We start from the raw sequence: 25,730 nt of genomic DNA on the forward strand, positions 1-25,730 counted from the left end.
AACAAACCAATCATTCAATCAATGTAATAAATTTAAAAAGAAATAAAAAGTACATATGAGAAATGAAATACCAATAAAGTTAGTTAGTTAAACAAACAAACAAAAAAAGAAATAGCCATTCTTTTTCCTTCTTTACCACAGGCAAGTTAGAGTGAACAGAAAAAAAAAAAAAAAAAAAAAAAAACCCACAAACAAGTAGAAAGAAATCTCAAAAGCAGAAATAAGAGCATCAAAAGGCTTTCAAAGGGAAAAAATATTAGAAGGTAGAAACTTAACAAAACAAAAACTCAAGGAAACAAATAGAATTCAAATTTGTTTGCTTAATATCTTCATATGAACAAATTAATAAGCATGTACATATGTCAGTATAAATGTGCAGATGACATGAATATGAAAAACTAACAATTTTTAAATAAATAACAAGTAAATGGTGTGTGTCATTTGGAAAACACTTCAGCCTAAAAGTTTCCTGGAGAGCACATATGTAAGAAATTCTAGAGTCAACTGCTTGATTTTGTTTTCAAGAGCTGTGTGACATCCCCCCACTTATTTCATAATGTCTTACCAGCAGTGTTCTAACAGATAGGGTAAAGACAGTGGGCACAGAAAACAGTGCCGGAAACAGAGTGGGGAAAACTTCACCTAAGTACATTTAAAAGTCAACTAAGACTTAGCCACCAGGAAAAGGGAACTGGAGAACACACTCTAGAAAAAGCTTTGCATGCAAAATAATTAGAGTACCTGCTATAGTTAGGTTGGAAATTTCTCCAAGAGCCTGTGTGACAAAGGTTTGGTCCCAGCATTGGTACTAGAAAAGGGACACCTACGAAGCAGCCCACTGACTGAGGAATTTAGGTTACTAGAAGCATGTGCCTTAAAGAAGATTATAAGACTAGAGTTTCTTAGTCTGTTTTTAAGCTGGCTATCCAGTGAACAGTTGTGCAACATGCTGCTGTCACAATGTGTGCCTCACCACAGGCCAGAAAACAGGGCGAGCCAGTCAGAAATGGAAGCTTCCCACTGCCCCAGAGAACAACATTGGATTTATTAATTTTTATAATGAGGTTAACCTCTTTATCAACTAAACCTTTACTACAACTTTTTGTTTCCACTTCTGAGAAAAGTTTTATGATGTTTTTTCTAGGCAGGCCTTAAACATCTGATGTTCCTGCCTCTGCTGAAAGCTGGGACTCCCACCAGATAGGGCAGTTTTTGGCTATACCTTTAAACATGCTTCTTTTCTGGCTAGTCTCAAAATTTTCCAGTTTTTTTCTCCCAAATGTGTTTGCTCTCAAGAGTTCTCATGCAGCTGCCTGAATGATGTGCTGTTCTGAAATTTCCTACATCAAAACACTACTCCATTCACTTTAAGCTCAGTTTCCCATAAAGTTTCCAGAAAGCCAAGTTTTCTGCTTGGTGACTGCCTCTGGTCAGATACCCTACAGTTCCTACCTTATCAGCTTGACTCCTGCTGTCTCTGCATTTCTCTATCACCAGTCTGGTCTTCTCACTGCCTACCAGGTGCCCTTTAAGTTCTAGCTATACCATCCTAGGTTTTCACAAGCCCTTGTTCCAGTTTTTTTCAAACCAGTTCCAGTGGCTTTTTCACACTGTCTCAGGAACAGACACACAAAGACTACTTTACTTCTCAGTAGCTTAATTTTAGCTCAGAGTTGAGATTTTAGTCCATGATTCGCTGACTCCTTTTGAGGGGGGCCTATGGTGAGCTCAACATCTCCTATTCTTCCTCTTATGAAATGTTTTATTGCAACAAGTTAACTCAAAAGCCTATAGTGGATAGGGAATGCACAAGAATATACAGCTGCTTATACAACAGAGAATGGGAAATGGGAAGAGGCCAGCCTAGTACAGAAGACATTTACTGTTAACTTGAAGTAAATATTGATATATAAGGATTGTTGCCAGATGTTCCTATTTTTAAAAGAAAAGTTGGAAGAGTCATGATGGAGGTTAGAGGTATGCATTATATTTAATTTTGATGCTCCAATAATAGACTTTCAAAAGAATATTGAATTCTTGGAAATTTTAACATAAAGTTTCAGCTTTAAATATTGAATATGAATCCTTTAATAAAAATAATAGAATAATTAAAAGACAACACATATCCTCTTATTATAAGTTTGTTATGGTTCTATGTTTGTGAGTCTTACAGAGTAAAATCTGTAGAAAGGTTTATTAGAAACTAGTGAGCTAAAGGGAACAAGCCTTACACTGTGAACAAAGACTAATGCTTAAAAGCTACAATCAACGACTACACAAAAGCTGACTCTCAAGGGACGTTACAGGATTAAAGTCTGATTAATCAAAAAGGACTCTGTGATCTATGCAGCAAAAACTGAGTACCAAATAAGATGATGTAAAGACTATGGAGACTGACATTTCTATAGTTTTGCTATAGATTTTAGATCTTGAATATTTGCCAAAGGCCCATGTGTTAAGCTGACTAGCCAGTAAACCATGTGTGTGTGTGTGTGTGTGTGTGTGTGTGTGTTTTAGAACTACACATAGAAAGCTAGGACATTTTCTTTACAAAGCTTCTATTCCAGCAATTCTCTGTGGGTCTTTACCCCTTTGGGGTCTGAATGACCCTTTCACAGGGATCGCCTACAACCACCAGAAAACACAGATATTTACAATTCACAATGGTGACAAAATTACAGTCATCAAGTAACAACAAAAATAATTTTATCATTGGGGTCACCACATCATGAGAAACTGTATTAAAGGGTCACAGCATTAGGAAGGTTGAGAACCACAGCTACAATGCGCGGATTCATTTTGGTTTGTGCCTTTAAGAATGTCATTACATCGAGAGGCTTGAGGAATCAACCGACTATCTAGGCTGAGTAGAGCAAAGAGCAACCAGGCAGTCAATCCTTTCAGTTCAATGGACATAAGGCATGTAAGGATTACTGGGTGAGACCCATCTGTAGCTCCTGACTTCTTTGCTTTCTTTCATTTGGAGTCTATTAGTTGTACAAAAGAAAAATACAATTCTGTACGCCATCACAAACAACTTAATATACTCTTGTCAAATATGCAAACAAAACAGCACTCCCATTATTATAAAATTAACGCAGACACGTTTTACCTGGGAGACCCAGCTAAAGATAATAAAGAAGGCTTATTACCTGTATAACTTTGAATTTACAGTTAATTATAAGTTATAATTACTACTCATAACATAGCTTTAGGTTATTTTAGAGATAAAGAAGTTCATAAAGAGGCTAATTAACTTTAGATATTTAGAACAGTCACTATTACCTCATCCATTTGTAGTATATTCTAACTGTGGGTGCAACACAGAGAAATTCTACTAAACAGCTTTACTTCTGGGAGCCTTATGTATTAGCCTGGTTAGCAAGGATCATTGCAAACACAAGTTTACTGAAAGAGGGTGAAAGTCATGTTACCAGCGAGGAATTATTTATCTTAAACACTAAGTACCAGAGGGAAGGGGGTTTGCTTCAGAGTTGATTAGTTTAGCAGGAATATCTTGTCCTTCTATTTTACATTAGTTGTCAGCCTTCAATCACAATCCAAAACAGTTCCAGGAGTCCCATGAACAGAAGTATTTTCCTCCCCTCCCATTTGTTTTTCTTCCCACATGGTTCTATGTTATTGAGAAAACATGGGCTTTCCTTCCGACTTCTATTTATCAAGAGTCCTACTTCCTAGTACTGTATAAGTAGAGGCACGTGGCTCCAGTGATTGAGTGAATGAATGAATGAAGGAACAAACAAAGAAGAAGACCACAGAAAGAGGAAGAGGAAGAAGAGGAGGAGTCCTACTCCCAAAAGAGGTAAGAGTATGAGATAAGATCATCCCAGATCATTTATACCCCCTGGGCTAGAAAGCACCTCCACCAAGTCTTTAAAGAATTCAGAGGAAATGGAAAGGAAAGAAATAATCTCTTCCAAAGTAAACTTTTTCAAGGAGTTAGAAGAATTTTTCTACATATGAACTCAAAAGTTTTAGTGCAGTGGGATACTATTTAGTGTGGGTGGTAACCCCTTTGGGGATTGAATGACACTTTCAAAAGGGTCAGGTCGCATAGATACCTTGAATATCAGAGATCTACAGTATGATTCACAACAGTAGCAAAATTACAACTATGAAACAACAATGAAAACAATTTTATGGTTGGGGTCACCACAACATGGGGAACTGTATTAAAGGGCCGCAGCATTAGGAAGGTTGAGAACCACTGCTTCAGTGGTAATGAAGAGTGTGATTATTATTATCTAGAAGATTTGTTCGTGAGTCCAGGCTATATAACTTTCACTTTCACTTTCATAGCATACTTAAAGGTGTCCTCTTGCTTTGGTTAAACCCCTTTAGTATTTTATGACAGTTTCAGACTTGTTCCTGCAGGATATCACTCATTTAAAAAAAAAAAAAAAACTATGAAACTCACCTAATCTTTTGGAGAAGGTAAGAGTTTGTTAAAGTGTTTAAGACGTTCTTAAATGTTTAAAATTATTTATATATAATTTGTAATTTTACAGTATTTCAATTAAAATCTCAAGATCTTACAAGAATCAAATACTTAGGGTTGTTGTGTATGTGTAGATAATGTCTCCTGTCCAAAATGTCTTGTTCAAAGATTAGCACACAAAATTGTTTTGCATCCCTTTAAGGGTGCTTACTGATCCTTTTAAACCAACTCCAGAACTCCTTCAATGAACAATTACCACTTTATTAACTCCACTTGGGACCAAAGTACAGAACTTCAGCTCACTTCCCCCATGTACTAGCCTTAGCAGTAAGAGACTCTAGTGTTTCAAAAGTTCCATCTCATCCTCCAAGAATAGGAAATCACCAGCATTACTGGCAGGAAAAAAAGTAAAGGCTAAGGAACAATTCCAAAAGTGCTTCTGCAACAGTAGGACTAACATAATCCACAGTTTTCCAAGTTGATATTTTAAGGTGGAAACCTTTGTCGAGTGTTTCAAAAGTCAGCCACCTCATTTTACACTATCTTGCGAGTGTAACTTGTGAAGGTGTTTGGGGTTTGTTTGCTTGTTTTTGGTTTTCAAAGCAGGGTTTCTCTGTGTGGCTCTAGTTATTCTGTACTCTGCTCTGAAGGTTAGCAACAAACAAAACACCGCTGAGAGTAAGGGTGACTTGTGCTGGAGTTCAGAAATTGCTACGGCAGTAAGCATATCACTTGGGCATGCTAAGTACCTTAAAGTAAGGGAGACTTGAAGGCTCAGAAGCAAATTCTCCTGCTGTCTTCCCCCACATTTGTGTCTCTGACCCCACATTTTCCTCCACTCAGGCCAACCTAACGCTTTAAAAGCATGCATGGATCATGACCTTACAGTGAGTGGGGAAAAGTCAACACACCCAATACTTGGAAGAACTTTATGAATTTAATTTTCCACAATGAAACCACCAATAAAGGATGGTTACTCTTTTCTATCTAAAAAGACATTAAATGACTTTTTGAAACTTTCCTACAACCAAGAATGAATGAGACAACCAAGAAACTCAGATCAGTCAGAAACAGGTCTTGTTCAAACTGATTTTCCAGTAAAGTTTTCTTTTGACAACTTGATTTAAAGCAACTGGAGATTATAGCTTACTTGCTTGGGGGAAAAATGGATGTGTAACATAAAAATACCCCTTGACAATAACACGATGCTATTCTCTCATGGATGTGTGTGTGTGTATAATTTGTGTTATATAATACAGTAAAATGTGACAAGGTTTTTGAAAAGCTAGAGTTTAACCACGTTGGCCTCTATACATAAAATATGGTATGAAGCTATTAAGTAAAACTTATTGTAAAAGTTACATATCGCAAAGCAGCTCTAATATTTCAAAACCTGTAGCAGCCACGGACATACCTAATTTAAAAAAAAAGAATGCAGCAGATGACTTTACAGTTTTTTTTAAAGTCGAAATAATGCAATTCCTGTATGTCTAGTTTGACTATGCTACAATAAGGAAACTCCAAAGACAACAGATAATGCAGATTGTATATGGCAAGTCCTAAATGTGGAGCTTTTCTCACAAGAAAGTGAGAAGTCTAAAGACATCAATTACAAGACAGAAAGAGGTTATTGGAACAGGGTGAGCTTAATTACAGACTCAAAAGGATTATCACCAGGACACTGGCTTCCCTTTCCCTCGATGTTTAACAGTTTAATTTTTCACTTTGTAAAACTTGGGAATTACCTTCCCAACTGTCTCTAGCCGAGTGTTAGCATGTTAACGATTTGATGCAATGCTACAATCATAGGTGGATCAAAAGGAAAATTAGCGTGGAAGCTAGGGGTGCTGTGTATAGATAGATAACTCCGTTTTGTCAGATGAGATGAAAAAGTCAAGAGAGGAGCTGAACAGTGGTGGGTCACCAGGGACACACTAGGGAAGTGAGCGCCTAACCCACTGGAAGGACTATCAACAGGAGGCAGCTGGCGGAGCAGCCTGCGGAGCTGCACGGGTGTTTGCAGGCGGCCCGCCCTCCCGTCCTACTTTACCCTGGGTCAAAGCCACCAGTCACCTGGAATGGGAGTTTCGGAGTGACTCGATCAGCCGCTGCTTCTGCTGCTGGAGACTGGTGAGGCCGGCAGGGGACCCGGCCGCGGAGGATGACGCGCTCTTGGCCAGGGGAAAGAGCCAGCTCATCCTCCTCGGGTCCCCGGGCCCGAGGCCCTAGAAGATTCCGGCCTGCTCCTCCTCGCTTAGCCCAGTGGTTCCCCAGCGACCGAGCACGGCCGGGACGCCAGGGGCCGCGCCTTCTCCCGCTCGTCCCGCTCGCGGGTCCCTGGCTCCAGCGGGACGAGCTACCACTGCGGGCGGCTGGAAAAGGGCGACCCGCCTGCTGGACAGAAGCCGGTGCGCTCTCGACCAACACCACCCGGTCACTTTGCTAGGCCCGTCGCCTTGCCAGGAGCTCCACCGCCGGGCGTCAGTCACCTGCCCGGCCCGCCTCCTGAGAGCCCCGCCCACTCTGCGCTGGCGTCATCATGCCGCGCCGTCGGTAGGACGTGCGAGGAGCGACGTAGCAGCGCTGGGCAGAGCGCCGCTCCGGCTCCCCTTTCCCCTTTGCAGGGCGAGAGGTGTCTATGGGGCTCCCGCTGCCGCCGCCGGTACCGCCACCGCCACCGCCGCCGGGTGCAATCTCTATGGCGAGGAGGAGGAGGAGGAGCGCGAGCTCAGAGACACAAGTAGATCCGGCGGGTCCGGGGCGTGCTGGGGCAATGGGAAAGGGGCGGGAGTGGGAGCCCAAGAGGGTGCGCGATGGCGCCCGCTCAAGCGCGGCTGTGGTGGACAGAGCTGGCAGAGGGAGGGGAGCTGGAGGGGGAGGAGGTAACGGGCCGGGGGCCTGTCAGGGGCGCGGCGCGCAGTGATGACGCCACCGCTTTGTACCTGGGATTTCGTTGTGGGAAGGAAATTGAGAGTGGAGGGCGGTGGCCTACTTCTGAACTAGTAGCTCCTCTTCGCAGTGGTTGGGAGTCAATCTAGCTCTAGTAAATGGTATCTGCAGCCTCAAGCTGGCTGTGTGCCAGCGAAGAGTGTTATCATTGACATGAATGCGTCTGTGCTTTCTTCACGGTGCCCACGGAGGAGTGCGACCTCAGTAATGAGAAGGCCTTTGCTGCCTCTTCAGGGACCCTGAGACCGCAGTAGAGGAGGGGGTGGAGGAAAGCAGTGTTAAATTACAGTGTTTCCGTACTGTGTGTAGACCCGTGTTACAGGGAGGAGAGTAAGAAAGAAGGCGTGCCCAGCATCACCTTTTGTTTCTGAGATTTCTCCAGCTTACATTTACGAGTTTAGGACACAAGGCAATCCTCTTTTAACTCGTTTATTTTGTTGGGGTTATTGTTTATTGGTCCCTGTTCGTCTGTATTAATAACCTCACCATTGTATACTGTGAACCTTGTGTTTGTGGCAAAAACATGAGATCTCTCTTTGGTTGCCAGGAGAAATGCTTTTGAAATTAGAAAATTTAAATGGTCACATCTCATTGCCTTCCTTCTGTCTCCCTTCCGCTATATGAACATTTATTTTTGAGATTGCCTGATGCTTCTCAAAACATTTTTTAAAATATGGTTACTCTGATCTGGTTTGAGTAAGATTTTAAATGTTAGAAGAATAAAAGCAAGCATTCTATTAAGAAACGTTTGGTTTTGTTAATTTCATTTTTTTAAACTTGAAATGGATTATAGTTTTGTGTGGAGTAAATTGAACTTGTAGCAGATCTTAATTAGTCAGGTTTATATTCAACTGGGAAATCAGTGTTGTGGTGCTTTTATATTCTCTATATATATGAGCTGTGTACCTTAAGAAAAGTAACTTTCTAAAACTTGATTTTGTTACGAATCATGAACTTTGAATAAGTAACCTAAGGTTTATTTATACCAGCCCAGTTTCATCATTCACATTCATGATACCAGTGGTCTTTATTTCAACAGGTACACAAGTAAAGGGTAAAGTATTTTTATGAAACAAATCTTCAATCAAGCATAACATTTTGATGCTTCGCATCTAGACCCCTTGTGCTGTCACTATGCCAGCAGCAACTGTAGATCATAGCCAAAGAATTTGTGAAGTTTGGGCCTGTAACCTGGATGAAGAGATGAAGAAAATCCGTCAAGTTATCCGAAAATATAATTATGTTGCTATGGTATGGACCTGGCTAAATCCTTTTAAAATGCCTTTTGTAATGGTGAAGTGCGCACGTGCGTACGAGTGAGTGTGTGTGAGTGTGTTTGTGAGAGAGACAGACAGACAGACAGGTTTTTCAATAGCCTGAGACTTCCTGATTAAGCTAGGCTGGCTGGCCAGGAAACCTCAGGGATCCACCTGCCTCTGCTTTCCAAGCCTTAAATTGCAAGCTCGTGGACCATGCACCTTTAAAGATTGAACTGCAGTTCTCCTGCTTGCATGCCAACCCCTGACTGGAATTTTAAAACCTTGAATTAAACCCTTTTTATTGATAGCTAGGGATTAATTTAATCGTGAAATAAATTGTCTGTTTCCTACAGGGAAGGCTATCAGAAACAAAACTATTTTGACAAGTTTAGTTTTTTTACTGCTTGCATTAATCAGCAAGGGATTAGGAATCAGGGGCATTTGAATAAAAGTGGCAGACATGCTTTAGGATTTGGGCTTGCTTCACCTGGGTTTAAGGGCTTAAGGGAGACAGGCTTTGCTTTCAGGAACATAGGGCTGCCTATGGGTTCTTACTGAGTTGGAGCTGCTGAGTGAGAAGGCAAGAGTGTGATATACCCAGGCTGTAGACAGGGAGGAGAGGGGAAGAGGACATAGTTACAGAATGTACTTGTCTAATGTACAATTTTATGAAATTGATTACATTCAGTAGGAAGACTCCAGAGCCTAAGAATGTCAGCTCTGCTCTCAGCAATCCCAAGGCCATGCTACTAGTACCAGATAAGCTAAACAAACAAAAACCAAAATAGATCCTTTAAGAAAACATTGCTAACATACTAGATCATTGAACCGCTCTGCTCTTACAGATGGTCTTCAGTCTGCCTAGAATGTTTGGATAACTATTTTTCTGCTTTGTTACTACACTGTGTATTTGTTATAGCTGGTCTGTTTTCTTGGTCTACACAATCATTAGCTCTAGAAGGCAGTATTTCAGCTTTTTGCACCTCTATCCCTGGCCCACTTCAAGTCTAGCTAATGTTTATAGAATCCAGTAATTTGCTGGTGGTTGTATTAAATTCAGGAAGTTTAGGTTTCTTTACTGTTTCATATTGACTTACTATTTATTCTCTTCCTCCTCTTCTTCCTCTTCCTCCTACTTCTTTTTCTTTTTTTACTAGCCTTAATTTTAATTCTTGTGCTAAACTAATACATAATTGTCTTATTTTTTCAAGTTTAAAAAAAGTGTATCTCTGAATGAACAGAATATTTGCTTAAAATAGGAATGTCTGTACTTAACATACCATTCAGTAAAGGGGTACTTGTTCATAATTAGAGCAGAAACTTTCTCTTTGGGTGGGGACTTATTTTTATGAGCAGCAGAAATTGCTAGTGGTCATTTATATCTCAGACAATAAGGGATGGCAGCATTACAGAAACAACAGCCTGCAAGAGTGAATGTGTGTCTTGACATGTTTGCTGTGAATTATATAGAAAATACTTGGGCTAACTAAAGAAATGACATTAATGAGATTTTTTTCTTTACTTTGGTGTCAAGGTAAATGTTGTCTCATTGCATTGATTGGAAAGCACAATGTATTTTCTACTTTTAAATCAATCCTTCATGCAGTTTGAGTTTAATAACGTAATGCTATAAGTGTAGCTTCATATGCATACTCCTTAGGAATGAGTTTATGATTTTTTTTCCAGGAAATGGAGCAAATATTTGCTTGAGTTTCTTATGGGTTATCAGTACAGAATAATCATTTATTGATCAATTTCAACTAAGAAAAAGTAATTTAAGTTTATAAAATTTTGAGGTCTAATAAGTAATGCTCTTCATGCTTATAATCATTGAGTATGAACATAGAGAACTTCATTGTAATGAATTCTCTGACTTATATCAAAAGTTTTCTAAGAGTTTTGTATTTATGACCATTTAGTAAATAATAAATTTTACAATTATTTTACAGGACACCGAGTTTCCAGGTGTTGTTGCAAGGCCCATTGGAGAATTCAGAAGCAATGCTGACTATCAATACCAACTGTTGAGGTGTAATGTAGACTTGTTAAAGATAATTCAGCTCGGACTGACATTTATGAATGAGCAAGGAGAATATCCTCCAGGAACATCAACTTGGCAGTTTAATTTTAAATTTAATTTGACGTAAGTGGGAAAAAAAACATAAGACCCCAATTTTCCTGGAAATATATTAAATATAGATATTCAAAAGCTTAGGTGTGTTATTATGAGGCAATTGTAATTACCTCATAATTAGAAAGATAATAATAAAAACTTTCTAGTTTCAAAAACTTTAGTTATAGATGTTATTTCTAAAATATGATGGCCACTTTTAAGGAAAGTTGTGAAACTATATTTTTGTTACTGTTTCTGTTATGTTTGTCATTGTTTAAGGGTGCTGCAGATTAAACCTGGTGTCCTAAACATGACTCTTAAATCTTACTATTACATTTTGCTGTTGTTTTCCTTTTTTGAGACAGGGTCTCATTGCATAGCCCAGGCTGACCAGGAACTCTCTATGTGGACAATGCTGGGCTCAAACTCCCAGAGATCTATCTGCTTCTGCTTTCCAAGTGCTGGAATTACAAGGCATAAGCCACCACACATAGAGCCTTCACATTTGTTTGTATGCCCAACTTGGAATTCATATGATTGCAGTGGCACTTTCTGACTAAGCAGATACCATTCAGCTACAACTTCAATCTATTAGAGACCTGTTAAGATAATCATTGTTCCCATGAAGAAATTTTTACTACATTCATATTTTGTATTCTAAATACCACATGTAGTAAGACATTTCTTGGAAGATTGGGGATATTTTCTTTTCAAATTCATGTTCTTTAAACGACTATTCCCATATAATCCTCAACCTCTTAATTTACATACAGAAAATGTAATAGTATTGAAGCTTGCATATATAACAGAATCTGATGTCTAACACAGATCTTGGGTATAAACTATTTCTTTTGCTAAAATAGTTCTACATTATTTATTGTAATCTTCATAGCTGAGGGAACTGTATGAAAGTGAGTCCATCCTTTTGACACAGTTCATGCTCAAAAACCAGGCAGTTGAATTTTTAAAATAAATGTATATATAAATACAGTCACACACACAATGTTTTAAGTAAGTTTGCCACACTTATAACTATTATGGGATACATGTGACTTCTGAACTACAAGATGTAAGTACCTAGTAGTGGAGAGTAACATTTCATTTCTGTTAAGGTATGGAAATAAAATATATAGTATATTCTAAACTATGTTACAATATTTTGGTCCCTTTCTGCTTGGTAGCCTGTATTTATATAATTTGATCTGGTTTGAAAAATAGCAACAGAAAAGGATAAGAAAATCAGTGCCCATGCCTACATAAGAACTCTCTTTGTTCCTGTTCTCTGTTGACTACACTGTTGAACATATAAGATCTAATGAAGAGCAGGACTGACGGTTTTAGAGGATGACAGCGTCAGTGCTGCGCTTGTGTATCTTTGAAAAGTGTTGTGTTAATCCTGTAATTCTCATAGTATTAATTAATACCTAGTACTGAACTAACAGTCCCTGTGGGCCCATCAAGGCTAGCGTGCTCATCTCTGCTGTTTCATAATGCTTCATGAGTATTACAGTTCTGGGACACACTGAAAATATCCTTCCATGCTTCCCTCACTGCGATCTTTAGTTTTTCCTATTTTATTTCTTTAAGGCTTTTTTTCCCCTCAATCATCAGAACATTGGGTTTTGTTTGTGTTGTTACATAATATACTCAGTTTGTGACTGGGAGTTAATTCATCAGTGTAAATATATAGGCTGGTAAAGCTGGTAGTCCCTTTTGCTAGATGGTAATTTTTGTAGCAGTGACTTTTCTGTTGTTCTCTGAGGAACATTTTGGTTTTTTCTTACTCAGGCAAAACTAGTTTTACTGCCAGTTTTGCAACTATTTATACTAATGGTAACATCATAGGAATGGCAAAGAGTATGAAGGCTGGTGAGGTGGCTCAGTGCATAAGTGCCTGCCGTCATCCTCTTAAGTATGATGCTCAGGACCCACATGGTAGGAGAGAACTGAAGTTATGTGTCAAATGATGGATATATGCAGGCACACACACACTCAAGTTAATGAAAATTTTAGTTTAAAAATGTTAATCAGAGCAAAAGCTTTTGAGAAGATAAAAGTAGTACTGCCTAATGTGGAAAGTATCATAATAGGGTCTCAGACGTGTTGAAGCATGGTGGAGATTGACCTTGCCTAGAAGGAACATGTCCATGCACAAGGCTCTGCGCCACAGTGTTGGTGAACATTTTCCAACATCATCACTCTGTCTATTGTCTGTGCTTGTGAAGATTTTTGTATCTAATTCTCACATTGGTCCAAGTCAGGGTTCTTCTAGTGTTCTTTCAAATTTACCCTTAGCATCAAGGGAGTAAATGCAAATCGTTATTGTTGGGTGTAGGTAGAAAGATCTGTATGGTTGTAGTGTATATAGCATTCAGCTTTGCGTAGATCCTTAGAGTAGCACACATGTAAGAAATACCTGCAATCGAGTGTTACGTAACATTCTCTGAGTCTTGAAGGCGTGATTTGTAATACCTAAGTCAGTATTAGCTAACAGACATTTAGAAACAGATAAATGCTCTCTATGTAAAAATTTCTTTAGACCTTTTAGTATTTTGGTCACTGTAACTATTATACTTACTATGGGCGTAAAAGCAAACATGTTTATTAATGTGTGTTTTAAAGCTAAGATTTTGCTTTCTTTGCCCAGTGCTTTGATAAACTCTGTAACAGGAGAGCGTCACAGCCTTAGTTAAGGAGCACGCTGGCTGCTGAAGTGTCCTCTTCAGAGCGAGACTTGAGTATTATGGAGTGAGTGAGCTGGGGTGTTCACCACTGAGTAGCGTAAAACTGTTGACTTGACAGTCAGTCTCCTCAGGTTAAAGACTATGGCGAGGTGCATACACTTGCCTGGGGTGGGCTGAGCAGAATGGAGACGTTAGCATTGAAGTCTGTGCATTTTAGACATAAGGAGAACCCGCCTGTCACAGTGTGACACTGCTAGATTGACTTAGAAAGCATATCTCTGACATTTTTTCTCTTTGATTACAAAAAAGAACATGCTTTTGAAACTGGATAATATTGCAAAGTTGAAACAACTTTTACCAGTTTCTCAACACTTCCTCCTAGTTGTTGTGTAACTATTATATATGTGATATTGTTATTCAGAGTTCTGAGTAATTGGTTTCTTGACCTTTTTCTGTTTGTGTGGGGTTTCTTTTATTTGTTTATTTTTGAGACAGGGTTTCTGTTTATATGAAGCCCTGATTGTCCTGGAACTCTCTCTGTAGACCAGGCTGGCCCCAAACTCAGAGATCTACCTGACTCTGCTTCCTATGTGGACCTTTTTCTTAATGTACTGTAGTATATTTAACTATGCTATGTTGGATGATTAGTGTATATGCTTTAAAATTGGATGATAATTAGGTTGTATGATTAGGTGGATGATTAAGACATGCTTTATTAGGTTCTTTAGTGAGCCACTGTCATGGTTCCTGACTTAGAATGGCTCAGTTTACACTTTTTGACTACATACAGAAGTAGTATGCATTCAGTGGATGAGACATTAACTTTTGAATTTTGTTCCTTTTCTTCGGCAGCACTGTATACTCTGCTGCAGTGGGTAGCAGTAGGAAGCACCATCTCCCAGCTGGCTGCTCTCTTATTCGATATTTTACATTGCACTCTGCTGCCGAGCCATTTAGGTGATCTAATAATATGCTCACCTTTTGATACTGTCTTCCTAACATGTAATGAGATTATCAAGACATACCATTAATCATGGAGGATCGGTATATCCTTCGGAAACTTTGTGGTTAATTTATTGGAAGTATAGATCTAAATCCAAAGTTGAAGACATTGTTAAGCTTCATTTACTCATTCCCAGAATGAATATTTAAGTAAGTTTCAACTAGGCACATATGTTCATATTAAGAAACAGGCAGACAGGCTTGCTGCTGTTTTTTGGAAGTTGTAGTTCTTTGCAAGTTGGAAGCTCCTGCTCAGTCTCATCCATCAAAAGAGTAAATAGCAGCCTATTTTAAATAACTTGCTAATTGTGCTTGTGAGAATATTTCCTTTTTATTTGTCTTCTTGTCATTCATAACCTTTGCAATTTTAGGTATGTTTTATGTGTTATTAATTTATTTAAGTTATTCTTATTTGAGTTTATTTGGGTTTATTAATTTACTAAAAACTAAAGATGACTAACCATCTGTATGGCTACATTCTAGCTTATTTGTATTTAACTTGAAAGCATTTGACTTATAAAAGAAAGTCTGTTTGAAAGTAAGTGACATTTGAAGAAGGTACTGTATCAACCCTATGGTTGGTATCTGGGAGATAATCCAGAAGTAGTTTAATGTTGATAAGAACACATGTTAGAATGTGAGTTCTTATAATAGGGTTTGTTCATATTATAAAAATAGAAAATTTAGTATTTTTACATGATTGAGTTACTAGATAGTGCATCTTTAGAGTATTAACTGAGGATAGCCATGTATACCTATGCCCTTGTGGAAATTGTTAGAGATTGTTACATGGTTTTCACTCATGTTCAGTCATAACTAGATACTTTGCTACCTTAAATCTGAACAATAGATCCAACAGGCAGTATCCAACACCAGATGAAATTCTTACATTTCCCCCTTTATTGCTAGAATGTTTGAGAGTAGAACAAGCAGAGTATGGAACATTTAAAAGTGGTACCATCAGAAAAGGATAGTTCACTGATTCGGAAATGGGACTCCTAATTGCTATGAAACGGAAACCCACCTTACTGTAGAAAGTTCTTCCTCCTCTCTGGATAAGGCTAAGCGTTGGGTAATATGAAGCATGAGATCTGTACCAGACTTTATTATAAAAGGCTCATTCTACGAAGCTTAGACTTGAGTTACGTAAATTTTGCAGAAGAGAAAGGGACTGTTCATATGTTTTTGTTTGCCAATCTTACTTTATTATAAAATACCGAGGTACTCCTCCAGGTCTCACCTGGGAATTGTGATTCAATAGGTCTGGGACTGCAGTGGGACCTGGGAATCCATATTTTTGGTAAGTCCCCCTGGTGATTATTATCATTGGGCAAGTTTGGGAAATAATGACTTAAGTGCAACAAGACTCCCTGTCCTACCTCACTGATACATTATTTAATTCGTAATGGTTACATAGTGTTGGATGTAATACAGTAAGTTGAGCATGTAGCTAAGAGCAGCATGAGCCTGGAGAACAGTCTGCTGTATTCTTGATTGGTTAAAGGTGTTGAAACAAGCTTCCATGTGAGCCCAAGGGCCATAGTTTTAGTTATGATGAGATATTTAACTGGGGGTGGAGGCGGGGCTGCATTAAGTTTATTCTGATAGCCTTCCACAGCATCTTTCAAGAGAAATCATGATGTAAAGAGGTAGTTGTCCTCTGTTTCTAAATGCTTCAAGTCTTAACCTCATCACCTAGTTCCTGACAGCCTGAGAACTAAAACTGACCTTTGAAATTGATTTCCAGAGAGTAAACTACAAAAATAGATTTGGTTAACAGCAAACATTTATTTTGATTTTGTTAGTTTTATTGAAGTCTTCCATAGAAATTTTCTTTTGCTAATGGTAGAAACCAATGTTAAGGTTAACAAAAAGTAAATAAAAATAAATGGTAAATCCGCAAGATACATTTTTATGACTCTTCAACTTTTTCGTATAATACTTAATATATTTGTGCTTAGAAATTATAGGTGGCTTTTTCTCTGGCTTAAGTAAAAGTTTGAACAATTGGTTTATAGTTAGCTTTCCTGGCTTGGTTTAATGTAGTCGTCTAGGATTGTATTTGCCTCTTGTAGGTGTGTGATTTCTGGAAGAAGAAACGATGTCATAACTGAGTTTTTAATTCTGAACAGTTCACTGCTTAATAGAGCCCAGAAAGGCTCCTCGTTTGTGAGAGGAGGCATCTCCTTTTTCTCTAAGATGGAATGTAGTTTAACTCAGCTACAAGAGATGTTGGCCACTTGGTGTCTCCTTCCTGGTTCTGCTGAGAGCATGAGAGGTGTGCATAACCCCTCATGGCTGTGGCTACAGCTCCTTCTGGCAGCACTAAACTAGCTGCAGAGACTGAAAAGAACATATCTGTGGTAGCCTCTGGTGAGTAGAAGACCCTTTTTAAGCCCAGTGAGATTTACATAATGTTTAGAAGCTGATAAAATTGAGTTGATGGTAAGGGTAAACTCACCATTGGACTATTTTGAATGATTACTTTTTGAATACTTTACATTTTATTTTTCTTGATCATTGTGAAGCATCTGAATAGTTGGACATAAACCAATCCTCTGTCTTGTTTCTGCACTGTAGTTGTACCTGGAGAACAACTGTTTAATGAGAATTTTGAACATTTTTTCTCTCTCTCTCCTGCCAGGGAGGACATGTATGCTCAGGACTCTATAGAGCTACTAACAACATCTGGTATCCAGTTTAAGAAACATGAAGAGGAAGGAATTGAGACCCAATATTTTGCAGAACTTCTTATGACTTCAGGAGTGGTTCTTTGTGAAGGGGTCAAATGGTTATCATTTCATAGGTAAAAAAATAAAAAACTGATTGCAATGTGCTTCCTTCCTCTATCTGCCTTATGTCTGCTTAGGTCACTTTATCAGCATTTCTTTGCTTAGTTCTGGAAAGAGTTAACTGCCATGAGTCTAATACCTCACTGAGAACACTGTTGTTTACCTTTTAGCAAGGCATGTATCTTAGCCTGTGAGAGGGATTGGTGCTTAGTAGAAAAAAATCTGAAGAACCAGCTTTCATTCAAATCTAGCAAAGCTATTGAGGATTTGTGTCTCCCTTCCTTCTTAACCATTTTTTTAAGTCTTAGATTTTTGTGTTCTTATAAAGGAAAGCATTCATTTACTTTAAACGTTTGGTGGTACTTTCCTGATGTTAGCCACTGTGCTAAGTAAGATGCTAAAACTGAACACAACAGACTAAAATTTTCGTTCTCATGTACTTTCCATTCTGCTAAAGGTAAATCAACACTTTTAATGATGTAATTTCTAGTGTGGCATGTTGTACAGTAATAAGTGTTATGAAGAATAACTGATCCACAAAGACAAGGCCAAGAATAGATATTTAGGAGGGTTTTTTTTGGTTTTGCTTTGTTTTGCTTCTTTTTGGTTTTGATGAGGTGATTGGGAAGGCTATCCTTAGAAAAATTGTTTTGCAGTGGTTGATTACAATCCATTTAAAGCATCTCATTTTATATACTCTGTATGTGATAATGCTTAATTCTTTATTATAAAAATAAAACCAGATAATTAAGGAGAATTTAAATATTAAACAAGCTAGATTAGACCATTAAACATGAAAAATATTTCTTTCAATTCTAATCCATCTATTTTTTTTTAATTATAAATTCTGCCAGTCATGGTACTTGGGAGACAGAAGCAGGTCGATCTCTTTAATCCGGGGCCATCCTAGTCCCCATGGTAACATCCAGCCTAGCCAGAGCTATATCATGAATCACTATCAAAAACTAAATAATGTGTATATCAATTCTAATCTGTAGTATTCTATTAGAAGTAAGCAAAGCCATGTCACTATATTTTAGATAACTGGCAAGGGCACTTCCTTGCCAACTATTAATAAACTTAAGTTTCTGCTCTTGGGTACATGTACCAAAGATCTTCCATAGTAAAACTTCTCCCCTTTCAAATTAAGTAAAATAATAAACATCAAATCAAAGTTTATTTTGTATATTCTCCAAAAGATATGTTCAGTAAGGTCATTTGCCAAATATGAGTTCAAATTACAGGTAAGAGAAAGATATTTTATAGTTGTGATTTTTTAAACCAATGGAGAAATCCATGTACCTAAAGGTCAGTAATTTATAAGTACTTATGTCTTTTTTTTCATTGCTTCTGCATGCACATTTTTGTAATCCTTTTGCCTATAGCATGACTTGTTTAATTTTCTATCTGAAAAACTAATGCCTTTCATTGTATGGTATTAATGTATTTTTTTCTGTATTCTTTCAATCTTTTTATTAGTGGTTATGACTTTGGCTATTTAATTAAAATTCTGACCAACTCTAACTTGCCTGAAGAAGAACTTGATTTCTTTGAGATCCTTCGATTATTTTTTCCTGTCATTTATGATGTGAAGTACCTCATGAAGAGCTGCAAAAATCTCAAAGTAAGGCTTCAGATGACTTTTTTATCTGGAACCAGCACATTAGCTAGACCAGTGATTCTCAATCTGGAGGTGGAACAACCCTTTCACAGGAATCAATTAAGACCATTGGAAAACACAGATATTTACATTATGATTCATAACAATAGAAAAATCACAGTTATGAAGAAGCAGTGAACATAATTTTATGGTTGGGGGTCACCACAACACAACTGTATTAAAGGGTCATAGCATTAAGAAGGTTGAGAAGCACTGATTTAGACCAAGTACTTCTATAATATCTTAGGCCTGAATGTTTTAAGCCATGTTTTAAAAGTTATGTTTAATGCAGTTAAATTATCTGTTCCTATTCTTAAAGGACAGACAATCCCTCTTCCATGCTGCAGTATTTAGCTTGATAGGATAAGGTTTATTTTGGTTTGTGTTTTAAGTTTTATGTCTCTGGGTGTTTTGCTTACATGTGTATTTATGCATCAAATGTGTGCCTGCTGTCCGAGGACATCAGAAGAGGGCATCCAATCCCCTACAATTGTAGTTATCAATGGTTGTGAACCACCATGCTATGCTTGAGCTGAACTTGGGTCCTCTTCAAGAACAGCAAGTGACTTACCTGCTAAGCCATCTTTCCAGCCCAGAATAAGGTTGATTAATATATTAATTACATTAAATATATTTAAGATATATATACACACATTCCTGTGAAAGTTTATAGCAAGAGGTAGCAGGGACCCCTCTGGAACTGGAGTTATGGGTAATTGTGAGCCACCTAGTGGGTGCTAGGAACTGAAACTTGGTCCTCCACAATAGCAGTGCTCTTAGCTGTTGAGCCAACTCTTTAGCCCCCAGAATAAATTTTTAACTAAAGTCAAGCTAAGGGCTAAGTTTTTGTTATTGATGCCATAATGAGAATCATGAACTGAAACAAAAGTGTGAGGTGTGGCATTCTAACTAGGCCCATTACAGAGGTTCTCACACTCCAGCACACAGAACTATCTTAAAGATACAAAGTTGGGGCTGACCAGCAGCGGGCAGAGACATTCAATAATGTTCTAACGTGGTTTTCCTGATTAGAGACTATTATTTCTTGTTGAAGTATGGTGTTATTATTTACATAGCTAAAACTGGTTAGGTGTAAGTACTATATTGTAAATATGTAGGTTCTATATAGACAGTAGCTTATTCTGATACTACTTAACATATATAACCATTTATTTTTAACCTTTGAACAAAATAAACGCTTCCTGATTAAAGAAAAGTACTTCGGCTTAAGAGCAAATTCACCTGAGTTGGCACAGATCCCTGACAATACTGTGAGTGGGTTTTTAGTTGCTGGATTTTGGTGATATTTAAGTTATAAATAAAGAAACAAGTGTATTTGTAGCCAGTATTCTCTTTCAGTAAAACCAAGGTTGGTCAAGTTTTTTCTTTCTAGGCTTTAGAAAAGAATAGACAGAGCTTTGCTCTAGGAGACAATAAGAAATGTAACTTTTTCTTAAGCAAGAATGGAGGAATTGAATGTGGAAGCTTTGATTTCAACAGTTAACTGAGAATTGTAGAACACAGGTCATCTGCCTATGATGTAGGTGTGGTGGGAGAAGTTCTTTGCAAGATAATTTCATGATTGTCAGATGAAAGTAGTAGAATTCTGTGTCATTTGAGGTTCCTTATAAGTGGACTCCATCAGAGTATTCAGACTACTTAAATGAGTGGCATGCTAAGAATTTTGATCTGGCTCTGAAGGTTTTGTTTGGTTTTTTTTTTTTTGTTTGTTTGTTTGTTCATTTGTTTTTAATTGACAGCTTTGTACAATTATAATTTTTAGAAACAGAGTCCTAACTTTTTTCTCATTTATATATTCAAAATGCCAAGAAATATCAAATATTTTATTATGTGCTATGTGAGCTGCTCACATTAAAAGTGTATGTTAGTGATAAGGTGCTGCCAGTCATTCCCACCTAGTCTGCTTCTGTGTTACAAGCAGCTGCTAAGGACACATAGTGCACACAGTGTGTTTTAGCACAGAAACAGTTGCTGGGCAAAAGTCCTGTCAAGCTAGGATAAGACTGCAGACTGCCTGGCTTGCTAGTGAAGGCGTTGTAATTTAAGGAGGAAATTGACTAGTAGTCTGCTTCTGTCTGCCTGTTATTTCTTCTCTTTTCCTTTCACGCTCTTTATTTTCTCAGTCATGGCTATATTAATGAAAGCAGACCATAGCAAACCATTCTATTTGAATTCTATGTCTGTAAAACTCTTCTTCCTAGTTGAGAAAATGAAAGTTATATGACAGACTGACAGTGACAGTGGTCTGAACACTCATGTTGTCTTATGTTTAGTTTTAAATAATTTAGGGGAAACCTAGATATTTTCAAAGAAATTCCTCTACTCGTTACTGAGTTCTTTAATGATTGATGGTTCAATATACTGAGTGGCTTATTACTATTACCCTGAGTTTGATCTACTTCCTCCATATCTCTGGAAAACGGTTTGCTTGTCACATGCCTTAAAATGTATAACTAAGATAAAATTTTCCTATTAGAATTTCATATTCTGGTAAAAAGATTTTCTGGTCCACAAATATATTGCAGTCATATTTTATCAATCCCTTTGCCATCTTTACAAGGTTAATTTTTACATTATTAAAATTTTATTCATACTTTTGTCAGTGTCTAAATTTATAATTGTGAATTCCAGACCCAAAGTCTGTATTTGACCAGGAGCTTTTCTTCCTTCTAGGGTGGATTACAGGAAGTTGCTGAGCAGTTAGAGCTGGAGCGAATAGGACCTCAGCACCAGGCAGGGTCTGACTCACTGCTCACAGGAATGGCCTTTTTCAAAATGAGAGAAGTATGAAGACATCTGTGCCTTTTTCTTGGTTGTTAGGTAGAGAGCATTAAAGGTCTGGTGACAAAAGTTTTGGGCATTAAGAACCTGCTAAGTGAAGATATAAATAGAGGTACTATAGAAGTTACATCCACCACATTTGAATCAAATGTTAAATAAGTCCTCTTGAAATGTAATTCAAACGGAAATAGAATAAATTCTTTATAGAGTAAAAAAATTGTTTACTGTGAAATAGATTGTTTATAAAATAAAAAATTATATGATTGTAAAAATCATGTACATGGAAACATACTGTTTTCACAGAGCAAAGGCTATAATAACTTTAAGCTTAAAAGTTAGTAGTGAGGGAACTCTAGAGGCCTTTCTTAGACCCCATACGTGCCCATCTGAGTAAAGGAATCTGTGTCAGAGTTTTCTTAGTTGTACCTTCTCTTTCTTGAATCTGGTAGTGAAAATAGATTTGCTCATGTCTTGCTTTGAAGGTTTTATAAAGTAGAACTTACAGTTTTTACTCAGTCTTAAAGGGCGTTTTGAATTATAAGTATTAATTAAATCTAAAGTCTGATATATATATTTGAATCAAATGCTGTATCAGTAATTTTCCCCATTAAGTACTTCAAGTATAAAAATGTTAGGAGTGGAAGGATGATATGTAGTAGAACAAAGTCTGTTTTTAGGATAGATAACTAAGAGATAGGTGTCACACATACACACACATCCTACTTTGATTTGGTACAGATGTGTGTATATTTGTGTGTGTGTGTGTGTGTGTGTGTGTGTGTGTGTGTGTGTGTGTGTTTCTGTGTGTGTAGAATTACTTTGAGTATATTCTCTTGGAGAAGCATCCTTTGATAGAAAGCATTTGATCTGTTTTGCCAGGTGGTATCAGTTCAGAAGTTAACTTGAATTGTCCACTCATGCAAGTAAACTGTTTAGTTTCCATATAGAACACCTTTTGGATTTTTATTCTTAAAATGCCTTATGTCTAGTTAATGGTGAATTTCTGGCACCAGTTTGTCACCTTTATTTCCCTTGGCTTCAAGGACAGCAGTGTAGTGAGAATGTCGAGGTGTTTACTGTCTATAACACGTTTAGGGTTTGGTTAATTTTAGTCAATTCAGCCTTGCGCGTAGACTTCAAACAACTTAAAATGGTGTAACGTCTCCTTCCCTTCTGCCATTATTTCTCCTATTCTGTGAAGTTTGTTATAATAAATAGAATTAAAAATGCCGTGTTTTTATGCTTCATAAATTCTCACTAAAATGAGGTGACTGTTAATGAAAAAGAGAGATTTTTGTGTTTTAAAAAGTATCCTTTAGGCCTATAGTTAATGGCATCAGTAAGTCTTATTCGTTAAATATGCAGTCTAGCTTCTCAAGGGAACATCACAGAAAGTAGTGGTTACACCTAGTTAAGAGCAGTTGCAATGTTGAGATATAAACTGCAGGTTGTATCATTTGCTTAAAATGATTTTTTTTCTTTCAAATTTTTCTTTTTAGATGTTCTTTGAAGACCACATTGATGATGCCAAATACTGTGGTCACTTATATGGCCTTGGTTCTGGCTCATCCTATGTACAGAACGGCACAGGGAATGCATATGAAGAGGAAGCCAGCAAGCAGTCATGACAGGAAATAGTCTTCTTATTTTTATTTTATACGAGTTACACACATGCTTGTATATAGGTTTTATCATCCCTTAAATAATAGGCAATACCTCCCCCTCCTTTTGTAGCCCGTCTTTTCTGCTTTCAGTAATAAGTATGGCCTTTCTTAGCTATGATCTTAATAAATTAAAGTACATTCAGGTTAAATCTGGCCTTAATTTAATACACTTCTTATCAAGCTTGTGTGACAAAGCTACATTACTGAATAATTTGATAAACTTTGCCTACTTGAGCACGTATGGGGTCTAAGAAAAGCCTCTAGAGTTCCCTCACTACTAATATCCAATCACAAGGGCTTCTTCATGAAGAGTGTAAAGCTGGTTTGAAATTCTTCCGTCACATAGTAGCCTATGCATGCCAATTTTAGGAAAAGGGAAAAACAAAACAAAATAAAATTAACTAGCATTGACTGTAATTTATTTCCCTCTTCCATGCCTCTCCTCCTATTCTGCAGTACTTATAGGTATTTAAAATTGTGGACCATCAAGTTTGCACTTTATAGAGTGATTTCAATCCTCTATTTTTTCAGAAATTGTGATTTTTTTCTTGCTCTTAGCTAGAAAAATTACTATCCACCACCTTTTTACAGTATTTGCTTGTTTTTGACATTCAGCGTACAGCACGTGCATTGTGCAAATTGTTGATTCAGCAGGACTAACAGAAAACAAGAACTACTGAGGAGCCTAGTAACTACTGTTCTGTGTGTAGTGTTTAGCCTTCCAAGCACATCTCATGTCTGTTGGTTTCTAATTGGCATGCATAGGCCAATTAGCTAATAAAATTACCTGAGGAGTGTAATGCTTGTTTATTTTTTGTGTATATCTTTGCAATCTATTTTATATATATTGACAAGAGACTGTGAAATATTTAGCCATGCAGAATATGTGACCAGACCAGAGCATGTGTTGGAAGATTTTGGTGAACATTAACTCTACCCTGAAGTGATGGACTACAAGTTGTAATGTGTGTTATCTGCACTTCAATCAATAATATTAGCAAGTCTCCAACTGTTAGCAACATAGTTTGTTTCCCTTGTACATTCTGTATACATGATGCTGTACCTGGACGGTCCTTTTTAAACTAAACATTATTTGCAAAACAGAGGGTATTATTTGTTTTTAAAGCTTTTGTAAATAAAGGCTTCAAAAATGTTTTCCTATATATTTGTGACTGGTGACTTTGGTTTTAAAGCATTTATTTGGAAGTGTTGAATACTTGAGCCATTTTCTTTGGATAACATGACTTGGTGGCCATGCTTCACTAGCTGTAGGTTGTCTGTCTGTCTCTCTCTGTGTGTTTGTGTGTGTGTGTGTGTGTGTGTGTGTGTGTGTGTGTGTGTGTGTGTTTCAGAAGATTGGTCTGGTTTTTATTAGTGTGTTCAAAGTTCCAGTAAGGACAGCTGGTCCATAAGTCAGTTCTTCAGTCTGGGGTCTGGGCCATAAAACAAGGCATTTCTGAACCCTTTGGATCAGCTGTTTGCTCTTTCTTGCCCTTTGTAAGTACCCGACTGAAATAATTCTGGGTGTGGAAGCTCCCATCTGTAATCCTGCTGTTGTCAGTTACTGTCCTGAGTCATTATACACTCTTGGTCAGTTCAGCTTCACTCCCTTGCAAAAGGATCTTTCTAGCTGGACTTTTTATCTGATTAAATCCCATCAAGAAAGTATGGGGAGGGCCAAAATAGCTTTACTTGAGTATCCATTGCACAATTGTTTTCTTAGTTGTACCTTTCCTAGGAGAGGCTAGAGGTTATAGACTTGGAAAATTAGGGGAAATGAGTATATGCAAATAAGATATATATGCAGTATGAGTATATGCAGATAAGATATATATGCAGTATGAGTTGAGTATATGCAGATAAGGTATATGTGCAGTATGAGTATATGCAGATAAGGTATATGTGTAGTATGAGTATATGCAGATAAGATATATATGCAGTATATGAGTATATGCAGATAAGGCCTCCTTCCTGTTTGGTAAAAGCTTTCTAGTTACAACTGTTGCAAGGAGGGGTATCCATACCATTGTAAGTAACCCTCACTTGATGCTCTGTCAGGAAACTCCACAAACTCAGTGTTAGAGTGAAGGTGGCCCTTGGTTTGTCCGTGGGACCCTAGGAGGACTAAATGCTTATATCTCCCCAGGAACACATAGCAATGGGAAGATCTTAGGATGATTGTGAGTTTGATAAGAGTAAAAAAAAACAAAACCCTGGCTTCCATCCTCTGTAACCTCTAGAAAGGATAGAAGGGGATCTTTCTGTCTTTGGCTTCTGTAAGACTTAAAAACTATATTTTGCACAACCTTACTGTGACTTCTTTTGAAAATTCAAGATGAAGTGTTC

At 37.6% G+C, this 25,730-nt stretch overlaps 2 protein-coding genes across 3 annotated transcripts in view; one reads left to right on the forward strand and one right to left on the reverse strand.

Moving 5' to 3' along the window:
* Positions 1–6,950, reverse strand: part of VPS37A (VPS37A subunit of ESCRT-I) — a 28,630-nt gene extending 21,680 nt beyond the window's left edge. Inside the window, exon 1 of the mRNA XM_080928470.1 lies at positions 6,533–6,950. Coding sequence (XP_080784596.1) covers positions 6,533–6,657 — 125 coding nt within the window. The 5' untranslated portion in view covers positions 6,658–6,950. The remainder of the gene's footprint in view (positions 1–6,532) is intronic.
* A 55-nt stretch (positions 6,951–7,005) lies between these two features.
* On the forward strand, positions 7,006–24,547 carry CNOT7 (CCR4-NOT transcription complex subunit 7). 2 transcript variants are annotated; one of them, XM_080928471.1, is made up of 8 exons: positions 7,006–7,199; positions 8,448–8,659; positions 10,617–10,810; positions 15,728–15,766; positions 17,111–17,272; positions 18,738–18,882; positions 21,613–21,723; positions 23,220–24,547. In XM_080928471.1, the coding sequence occupies exons 2-8, from the start codon at positions 8,543–8,545 to the stop codon at positions 23,346–23,348; spliced, it is 897 nt and encodes a 298-aa protein (XP_080784597.1). In that variant the 5' UTR covers positions 7,006–7,199; positions 8,448–8,542; the 3' UTR covers positions 23,349–24,547. The 2 variants fall into 2 exon arrangements, with proteins under 2 accessions (XP_080784597.1, XP_080784598.1); XM_080928472.1 differs by lacking the exon at positions 15,728–15,766 and having other exon boundaries at positions 7,010–7,199.
* The last annotated feature ends 1,183 nt before the right edge of the window (positions 24,548–25,730 follow it).

The sequence above is a fragment of the Micromys minutus genome (assembly GCF_963924665.1).
Source record: "Micromys minutus genome assembly, chromosome: 14".
Classification (NCBI taxonomy): Eukaryota; Metazoa; Chordata; class Mammalia; order Rodentia; family Muridae; genus Micromys; species Micromys minutus.

Excerpts from the sequence above, each read along its gene's own strand:
- CNOT7 (XM_080928471.1), top strand. The coding sequence starts at position 8,543 with ATGCCAGCAGCAACTGTAGATCATAGCCAAAGAATTTGTGAAGTTTGG. Across the intron at positions 17,273-18,737 it reads AAATGGTTATCATTTCATAG|TGGTTATGACTTTGGCTATT; the intron begins GTAAAAAAATAA and ends TCTTTTTATTAG. Across the intron at positions 18,883-21,612 it reads AGAGCTGCAAAAATCTCAAA|GGTGGATTACAGGAAGTTGC; the intron begins GTAAGGCTTCAG and ends TCTTCCTTCTAG.